General features: G+C 47.1%; 2 protein-coding genes across 2 annotated transcripts; one reads left to right on the top strand and one right to left on the bottom strand.

Annotated features, from left to right (window-relative positions):
* The first annotated feature begins 3175 nt into the window (after window positions 1–3175).
* ackr5 (atypical chemokine receptor 5) lies at window positions 3176–7920 on the top strand. Its single transcript, XM_079359313.1, has 2 exons — window positions 3176–3380; window positions 5378–7920. The coding sequence occupies exons 1-2, from the start codon at window positions 3207–3209 to the stop codon at window positions 6461–6463; spliced, it is 1260 nt and encodes a 419-aa protein (XP_079215439.1). The 5' UTR covers window positions 3176–3206; the 3' UTR covers window positions 6464–7920.
* Window positions 7921–8309: 389 nt separating this feature from the next.
* zbtb39 (zinc finger and BTB domain containing 39) lies at window positions 8310–10171 on the bottom strand (the record flags this gene model as incomplete). Its single annotated transcript, XM_079360094.1, is given in 3 exon segments — window positions 8310–9624; window positions 9626–9877; window positions 9881–10171. Coding segments are annotated over 3 exon segments (753 nt in total), but the record flags the coding sequence as incomplete, so codon positions are not given.

Below are 10171 nucleotides of genomic sequence, written 5' to 3'. Positions count from 1 at the left end.
TTCTGCCTTCAGTGCTCAATTCAACATCAGAACACTTTTTTTAAACACGAGCCCATCTTCCCGCCGTCACTCTGGTTTAGCTAGCGTTAAACGGCTAACGTGCGCTACGTGAATCATCCGAGTCGTGTTTAGAATCGTTCAGCAGCGGAGCGACGACGTGTCGACTGTTTTGTAATAATGACATCAAACTGTGTCCAACTTTATTGACAATAACGTTTCAGTAGCTCATGAAGTTCGCCTTAACGCAGCTGAACGCTGACGGGGCTCTGCGGAGTTCACGCCGTACGATGAGGCTTCATCTTCTCAATGATTGCACATGTTGTATTTTTTTTTGCAAATCAGCTTTTGGACCAAAATATATTTTACAAAGAACTCTGAAACTGTGTGTCTGACTCATGATTTCAAAAGGAAACAAACGCTGTAATCCTGTGTCGCTTTCAATACCTAGAATTACTTCCGTTAGTACACTTCCATGTAAAACGCTGTGAAGGTCATGTGCTCTTACTTCCTTTCTGCCATCAGTTCCATATGAGCAGTTGTCTTGCAGGAAGACTGTGCGACATTTAAAACATGAATAAAGCAGAGATCAGGGCGCCTCATGTACAGAGGCATAGTCCTCCAAGTGGGTCGGCCCGGGTTTGAATCCAACCTGCGGAGAGCCAGCGAGAGAGGGAACCACCCAATCCTCCTGGATAGGTGGAGACAGCATTTCCAGTAAGGCGCCCGCCATCGTTTGGCTTCAGAAAGGAACCCGGGTCCATCTCAAAGACCGTCCAATCAACACGGATCAGGATCAGACGCACTGTAACTTGGGGCAGCTTTGCATGCTGATGTTAGCATTCACCTCGACTGTCTTATCTTATCTTCTGTGGGTTTTATCAGGTGTTGATTTCTTCATATATATATATATTTTTACAAGTGTAGATAACGAGGTGTGGGTCAGGGACACTCTTTCCAGAAGAATTGTTTTTGCTGACCGTATCCTTCCCGTTGGGTTCGAGGAGGGGGAATTTGCTGACAGGTTCCTACTTACAACAACAGAAAACTGATCGGACTCTGACAATGGGATTCAGGCAGGATGAGCCTGGAGACGGGTGGGGGGGGGGCGGCGTTTAAGGGGCCATTAGGCGACAAACTGCTGACGCTCTGGAGACGCAGCGAGAACACGACGTCCAGGGAGCAGATCCTCATTAGTCAGTGTGAATCAGAGCCAACACAAACGTTTCTGCTTTCTCTCAGTTCGACTTTGACCTCAAGTCGTGACCTCGAGCCGAGACGGCAACAGAGAAGCCCCGCTTCTGTGCAGCTATGTAAGACCTCAATCATCCCGGAGAAAATCAGTGTGAGCCTTCCTCCGTCATCAGCTGCACACACTGCGGAGTTGAGTTAATGTAACGAGGATGTGTGTGTGTGTGTACGTTGAAGTTACAGTACAGAGCCCCCTTCCTCAGTGCTGCTTGTGACTTCCCGCTGATACTCTGTCACTCAGCGTGCTCCGCTGCACAGGGCGACTTCCTGGCATTGTTCTCCGCCATGTGTTGTCTGTTTTTATTGTTTCTGCACCGTATCTGCAAACCATATGCACACTGAGACGATTGCCCAAGATGAATCCCTGATGAGACTTTAGCCTTTGTCACAATTGGACAAAACTCCTGCAGTTCGTTAGGGTGAGATGCATTTTAACCAGGAAAGAAAAAAACCTCATTGCGGTTAAAAATCTGAAGACACGAGTAACAGAGTTTCAGACCGACAACAAAACAAACACAAAAATACATCCATGAATGTGTGTGAACGTAAACGGCCCTTTTGACTTCACCTGGAGTTTCTCCCGCCGGGCGCTGATGTGAGAGCGCAGCAGGATAATATCAGGAGAATTCATCTCGAGCGAGTGGGGGGGGGGGGACGTCTCCTCCTTGCTCTCAGTGCTTGTGGTTGTTGTTGTGATTGTACAGAACTACACACAGCATTGACATGAAGTACAAATATTCTTGTGATAGTATAGCAGACTGTTTGCATCGTCCCTGTGTGAACAGACCATCAGGAGGATTTCTGGAGCATTCCTCCTGAAACCAGTTTTAAAACCGATTTTTTTAAAATTTGTCATCCCCCCCCTAAACGGGAAATCCAAATGATTAAGGAGCGTATAAATGTTGACCTTTATATTCTTCCTTTCTGGTACGAAAGCTGGATGTTTACAATCAAGGCTGGGCAGCCTTGGGGTACAGGTTTCACTTCTCTCTGTATGTCTTAGACATTTCCTCAGAGACCTTGTGAGACCTTAACATGAAGACAAGGAAGAAAAAAAAAAAAAAGTTACCAAATGCTCTCACCCGTTGTTGACCTTTTATGAACACACTAAGCTACATGTGCTTCATGGCAATGATGTCCCCAACCTCCAGAAAGACACACGTGTCATAGACTGGATGAAATGGGATTGTTCCTGTAGTCTGGGGACGGATACAGTGTTTACTCATACTGGTAGTGCAGATTGACCTCAGAGTCTGTAAAGATATTCATGGTGCCCAGAGGATGAACTCTAATTAACTGAATCACGCCTTTAACTTGACCTTTTAGAACAGCAGCAGGTCCAAGTTTAAACCTGCTGGGTTAATTATCATAAAATCTGCTCGATGGATTGGACAATAGTCGGTGCTGCATTCTTGTGAGAATGAAAAAATATTGTTTTTCTGGCGCCTTTCTGTACGAGTCTGATTCCTTTTCAGCCCATCTGTTGCTGCTTGTTGGTTTGCTGCTTCTTCTTCTTCTTCTTCTTTTTTTCTAAGCTCAACATCAGTGCTTGCTCTGTGTCACAAACTGCACCGAGTTTTAAACGTCGTCGACCAAAACTCAGTTTGAACGGTGTGTTTTCTCTTTTACTCAGAATGCAAGTTGAGACGACGCACGCAGAAAGAAATGTTTCTGAGTCGTCTGAGGGGAAAGTCGGTTCAACGGAGAGTCATCAGATATGAAATAATGGTGTTTTGATCGAGACCTGACTGCTTCGGTCTCTCTTCGTGCGTCTTGAACAGACATTCTGCCTCCACGTATTTTATTTCCAAAACACGATTAACTGGCTTTCCCTTTCTCACTGTGTTGGTCTCCTCTGACTTCTACACCACTTCCCACTGCACACGGAGGATGTCCTGTTACATCTCTATGTGTGTGTGTGTGTGTGTGTGTGTGTGTGTAAGAGCGTGTGTGTTTCAATGAGAAATGGGAGGGTACAAACCCGTGGCTGCTTGATTGCTCAGATAGCCCTCGACATCAGAGCTGGAAGGAGGTCTTGTGTCTGCAAGCTGCATATAGAAAACTTCTCTGCAGAAGGCCTCGGGAGGGACGAGCCCTCTTCCTCTACACCCGACTCTCCTCATCACTACAAGGTATGACACAGTCCGTCTCTGTCATTTTGCTTGTTATATTTTTTAGAACATGTTTCCACAGATCCTGCACATCAAACACTGATCCCAGGTGTTTGTAGGTATTTCTGCTCCTCATCTAAACAGCTTACAAAGCCGCTGGTTTCTTTAAAATACATTTTAGTAAGTCTGATTTGAAAAAGAAAGAAAAAAAGCCTTGTGTGACCTCACTTGAGTCGACATCAGTCAGGGATTGAAATAACTGAAAATGAAGATAAATTCCACTAAAAAGTTCCTGCTTCCAGAGAGAGAAGTGAGGCGACTGTACACGACCTCTAAAGGGAGGCTAAGTGCATGCCTCAGCTGCTTCTTGCATAGCAAAGGAGAGTTGCATTGTGGGTGATAGTTCCAGATTTTGACAAGGAAGAGGATTTTGTGCATCTATCTTTGATGATATTTTTATGCATTCAACGTGAGTTGCTTAAAGCGCCATGTGAAGAGTTTAAAGCTGGTTATGAAACAGACTGAAATCCATATTGATGCTTCTGCACGAACCGAAGCATCACTCTTATTCTTGCTGCCTAAAACCTCTGTTAGACAAAGTCAAAACCAGGAGGCTGCAGAGACACTTTGTACATTTTTCCCAGCGGCGATTAGTGATGAGAAATACTTCTGATGACTTCTAAACGCCGCAGTAATCAGGGCCGTTATGAGCTTTTTGGGAGCCCTATGTTGTCAAACTTCAGTGGAGGGATTCCAAATCTTGAAACGTAGAGATGCATCGAACTCTTACACTTCAAATGGAAAACAGGCCAGTGTGCGAAAACCTCTCTCAAAGCCACCTGAAACAATTGTCAGTTGACGTAAGCGAGTTAAACGTACCAGGGAATTATAACACGAGGTAAACGATGAGGCTCCTCTGCGACGATAAGTTCAACAGGTGCAGCGTTTTCCTTAAAAAAAAAAAGGAAGAAAGAAATAAAAGAGAGAAGGTTCTTAAAATTGAATCAAAACACAACAACAATAAAAATCAATAAAAATAATAATAAATTGGGGAACTGCCCAAGATTACGTCCATCATGCGCCTGTCTGCAGACGCCAAAGACGTCTTCAGACTTTGGTAAGCTCACAAACACAAGCCGCAGTTTCCCACTCGTAGCGGCTACTTTTAATCTCAAGCGTTTCAATTCTTCACCCAACGCGTGGCGTGAGGGGGCGTGGCCGGCTACAACCAAGCCAGAACCTCTTGGTCGAACTTTAAAAACAAAGCCGGTACAGAAGGGCCAAGACCTGCAGTCATACGAAAAAACAAAACGGGTGTGATTACTGTCATCACTGTCGAACACTGCACGAGGGACGCACTTTTAATAAACGGCTCCGAGTTAGGCGCGTAGCTGACATGATTGACAGGTGGGCGCGATGTAACGGTCCGCCTCAGCTCTCAACCGGTCGTTAGGTTGACTAAAAGTTAGAGTGAGACTGCATGTCCAGCATGGTGGCTGCTGCCAATGAGCCTCCTGCAGGAACAGATAACAGTCTGTGGCCCAAATGCAGCTTTAGGCGCCCCCTAGTGGCTGTAGGAGACTTATGCATCCGCATGGTCTGCATATAGCAAGAAATGGCGCTGCTACAGGGTAAGGCTAGGGGGCGCCAAATTAGACGCAAACCAAAAGTTGCTGCTGGGGGCTTTAATGAATTGATTTCTGTTAAATTGATCATGTTTCAAACTGATGACGAGGATGTTCATTGGAATCACTTTAACAAGCCTTCACAGCGCCTCGGAGTGACGCGTGAAAACTTTATGACCAGCAAGATGTTTGATGTGAAAATGCTTTTTTGAGGTTTAATCAAACACCTCACAAAGTCGTTGTTTTAATCCAGCACTCTGCCGCCACCCTCCTCCTCCTCCTCCTCCTGTGCTTTCGTTATGCAACGTCTGAAATCATAATCAGATTAACCCCAAAGTAAACCTGAACTCTCTCTCTCGATATCAAACTGTTTCCTTCTGCTTTTCACTCCAGACCATGAGCGCCCCGGAGCACAACCACTCGTTGTTCAACGCAAATGGCACGCCGTGGTTCATCCTCGAGTGCACCATCGAGCTGGACCAGGACTACCGGCGCATCGGCCTCTTCCTCTTCTACCTCTTCGTCTTCATGGTGGGGCTGCTGGAGAACGGGCTGGTCGTCTGGGTCAATTGGCGCAGACGCCACTCGGCCAACGGGGTCCTCTTCTGCATCATCAACGTGAGCCTGTCGGACCTGATGGTGATCGTGATCCTGCCCTTCTTCATGATGGAGGTGACTATGGACAAGGTTTGGTTGTGGGGGCGATTCCTCTGCAAGGTCACCAACCTCATCTACGTGATCAACTTCTACAGCAGCTCGTTCTTCCTGGCCGTAATGACCCTGGAGCGATACCTGTCCCTGACGAGACCCACGTTTCCCGCCCTTTTCCCCGTGGTGGGACGGCGCCGCTGGGTTCTCTGTGGTGGCCTGTGGGTGTTCTCCTTGTTCCTGGCCCTGCTGGAGAACGTCCACGTGGATCTCCTCGAGTGGGACGAGCCGGGGTGCTACATGCTGCCTGAAGACAACTTCACGGAGTGGTTCGTCAGCGTGACCTTCCTCTGCCTCATCTTCCAGTTCCTCGGTCCCGCTGCCGTCATCATCACCTGCAACGTGCTGATCGCTCGAGCGGTTCGGACGGCGCCGGATGTCCAAGAGCGGCGGGACGTGTGGCTGGTGCACGTGTACTCCCTGGTGTTTGTCATGTGCTGGCTGCCGTACCACCTGGTCACGTTCCTGATGATCATAGACGACCTCGACCCCATGCTCTTCAGCTGCAACACAGTCGAGGTCCTCTACTTCTCCTTCAGCGTGGTGCAGAGCCTGTCTCTGTTCCACTGCGTCGCCAACCCCATCCTCTACAACTTCCTCAGCAAGAGCTTCCGCAGCAACCTCCTCAACACGGTGCTGAGCCACATGCCTAAACAGGACACGTTGAACCAAGGAGCGGGGCCAAACGCTCCAAACGGCGACGGCGGAGGCCCCGGAAAGCAGCGCAAGTTGAGCAACGCCAGCACCAGTCAGTCCGACGTTGAATCATAGAGGAGGAGGCGGAGCTCGAGCTTCAAGCTGCGAGAAAGATCGGACAGAACTGAATCCAGATTTGCTGCTTCGGAAAACAGATCATCAGAAGTGAAAACAAATAACACATCCAAACACTTTTTGTAACCGGCAGAAATGCAGCGGTTTTTTTTTTTTGGCTTCTTCTGGGCGTGTTCTTGCAAATGAAATTCTCTGCAGCCTTCAGGAAGTCGTGAGGTTTTTTTTTTACTGCCTTTGTAAAACTAAAAACAATTCCAAACATCCCAATCAGATCACTGAATGCATCATACGCAGCTTAGTTTGTCTCCCGGTTGTCTTTGATTATTCGCATCGCTTTTAGATCCTCCTGGATAATTTATTCGTTGGCACAGTTTAACTGAACTGTTCCCCTCTGCTTGATTCATTCATCGGTGTCAGAGTAACAGAAAGTTTCATCTCACTCTTGTTTTGGACTCCTTGTGTTGTTTGTTAGCCGACAGATGGACTCGATAAATCCACTCCCTGTGGTTTCTCTAAAGCAGGGGTCTCCAACAGGAAGCTCGCCTAAAGGTTGACTGAAAATGAAAATAAAAAATCAGAGGACAGTAAACGCACCTCTTCCTACTTTTCATATATTTGTCTCATAAAAACAAGTGTATGTGGTGGCACAATGAGATGTCTGAAATATTCCTGTTTTTTTTTCTTGGTCTTTGATGTGAATTTAAGTCAAGCATTGGCTTATTGTAATTTCACACGTGTGCAAACAGCAGCTTCATTCAGCTGATGTTTGCTATCTAAATAAATGCAAAGCGATGTGATGCCATTGGCTCTCACATGAGGACAGATTGGAGACCCCTGTGCTGATGTATCCGATCACAGCTGAGGAGACAGGAAAGGCCGGATCTGCTAAAACTCCCACAGGAACTCACGGCAGCATTTAAAATCTCTGAATAGAAAGATGTCATGGCACAGCAGGAATGTGTGTGTGCGTGTGTGTGTGCGTGTGTGTGTGTGCCACTCTGGGAAGAAGGTGAAGACGAATAACTCTGATTCTTTTCGCTCACACGTTTTCAAACGGTTTGATCTCCATGATTGTGTCGATCTGTCGTGATGACAGAAGAAATAAAATCACAGATCTTCAGTCACGTTTTGAACCCAAAGAGAGGATTAAACGTGACATTTAAAAAAAAAAAAAAACAGCTTCAGGGACGAGTGAAGATTGTGTAATTGTATAGTTAATCAAAACAAGAAACTGGGTGCCGAGGACTTCTTTATTTGTTGCCATGGTAACGAATCCGTCGTTGGATGTCGTTACTTGTATTGTACCTAAGTTTAATTTTCTGGTGTTGTCGCCATCTCACAAATGTGAAAAAATAAAATCAAAGAATTAATGAAGTTGTTATTTATCCGTGTATGGATCCTGCCTTTTCTGCACATGCTGTTCAAATTCAATAAACTTCATCAAACGGTGTTTACATCCTCTCCAACTGCAGATCCTGACTTTGTACTCAAACAGCACAGCCTACAGATCAAGGTTTTTTTTATTATATTATATTTTTTTTGTCCATTCAGTGTAAACTCTTAAGTGCACGTACTTCCATCTGTGTCTGTCTGGAAAGCGTCACAGCTGAAATGATATAAATGCAGAAAAAAAAGGAAGAGGGGATGTCAGTGTGCAGATGGCACAATAGCAGGAAGAGACCGGGCTTTAAAAAAGGGTGAAGGTTCACGCGCCCCTGGAAGCAGGACGTTCACGAAACTACGCAGATTCTGCAACTTCACGTCTGAGATTGTGATGATGGGGGGGGGGGGGGGGGAGAGGTCGGACCACACAGATTAAAAACTCATTCAAGCCGAGACAACAGTCTTTCTCTAGGATCTTTATTTTTCATTCTTTAAAAAAAAACCAAAAAAACAACAGTCAAATAAGGCCAAAAAAAAACAACGCAATTTATAAAGGCGTACAGAAAATGGTCACACTGTTATAAATATAAATATGAGGTAACAAACATTGTACATGTAATGGGCAGTGAAACATCCTGATTGGACACACGTGAATATATCAAGAGTTAGATAAAAGAAATAAAAAGCTCTCTCTCTCTCTCTCTCTCGCAGAAAACAAACAGTACCGTGTGAGAAGAGAAAAGAGATTTGTATGCTACAACGAGGTTCTGCTTTTATAACAGTCACTGACAGAAACCAACCTTCATATTAATTCAGTTACAAACACAAAGAACAGAGTTACAACAATCGTTCCCTGACGCAGAGCGGGACACACTGACACCCAGTGGCTGCTTCTGATCTGAGTCCAAAGACACCGAAAGACTCCCGAACAGGTCGACTCAGAGCACGCCGCCTGACACGGGATTCCTCTGCTACATTCTGAAGTCTGAGAGAGTCTCTGACCGAGCTGAGTTCAGCCGACAGAGAACTGACCTTTGACCTTTGTGAGAGTTTGCTGCTTTTCTTCATTTAACTTCATTTGACCTGATGAGGTTTGGGAGGAGGTTCCTGGTTTGAATCCATCCATCCCATGTGGAGTTTGCATGCGTGGCTTCTCTCCGGGTACTTCCTGCTTCCACACTTCCTCGAGTGTGTCCGTCTCTGCACGTCAGGCCTGTGATTGGCTGGCCGACCATCCAGGGTCGTCTTATGACAGCTGGGATCAGCTCCAGTTTGCTTTTAAAGAGTGCAAACCCCAAAACTTTCCATTCAAAACTTGAAAAAAGCAGCAAACTCAAACATTTAACAAACAAATGTTGAAAGATCATTTTGCTCTAAAGTTACCAAAAACTATTTTGATGGTTCAAATATTTGCCGGTAAAGTTTTCTTCGGCCATTTGTTGCCGCTCGTGATATAAACAATCGTCACTTTCAGCCCTCGTCTTTAGTAAACAGAACAGTTTTTGGTCCACGACAACCATTAAAAAGCAGAAGAAGAGTCCGAGGGAGGAACGTCGACAAGCAGCCAATCAGGCGTCCACAGTGTGCAGCGGCTCTTTGGAGTGATCGTTGTACATGAAGGTGTGCTCGATGTTGAAGTCCGGGGGCAGGTGGTCTTTGTGGAGCTCCATGTGCGACGACACCATCTTCAGCGTGGAGAAGTACAGGCCGCAGACGGTGCATCGGTACATGAGGGCGCCGGCGTGCGTCTTCAGGTGGCAGATCATGGTGGAGCGGCCTTCTGAAGAAGCGCAGACACACTTTGCACTGGTACGGCTTCTCGCCGGTGTGGATGCGCAGGTGGTAGGTGAACTCTCCCGAGTGGGCGAAACGTTTGCCGCAGTATCGACAGCGGTACCATTTCCCCCTGACGCCGGCTGCTCCGACTCCCCCGTCCGGCCCGGAGCTGCCGTTGATCAGAACCCCGGACGAGCCCAGGCCGTGTGCTGAGCCTTGAAAAAACTTCTCTGGCACGCCGAAGCCCAAACCAGGTTAGTCCATCTTACTGAGGCCTCCCGCCTCCCGAGGAGAGGAGGACGAGCAGGAGGACGGAGGACAGTCCACGGACTGCTCCGCTTTACGTTTCCCCGACCATCCCTGACTCCCCAGCGGGTCGCTGGTGTGCAGGCTGAGGTGGTACTGAAAGGCCGAGGAGGAGGAGCGGAAAGTCTGCTGACAGAGGAAGCAGTGCAGCTCCTCCCCCGCTGCTGCTGCTGCTCCATCCAGCCGGACTTCTCTGCGAGCCCTCAGCGCAGACCGCTCCCGCTCCTTCGCCGCCGCCTCCTC

The sequence above is a fragment of the Symphodus melops genome (genome assembly GCF_947650265.1).
Source record: "Symphodus melops genome assembly, chromosome: 13".
Classification (NCBI taxonomy): domain Eukaryota; kingdom Metazoa; phylum Chordata; class Actinopteri; order Labriformes; family Labridae; genus Symphodus; species Symphodus melops.
Note: the sequence above shows the minus strand (reverse complement) of the source record. Positions and strands in the feature narration are given on the sequence as shown.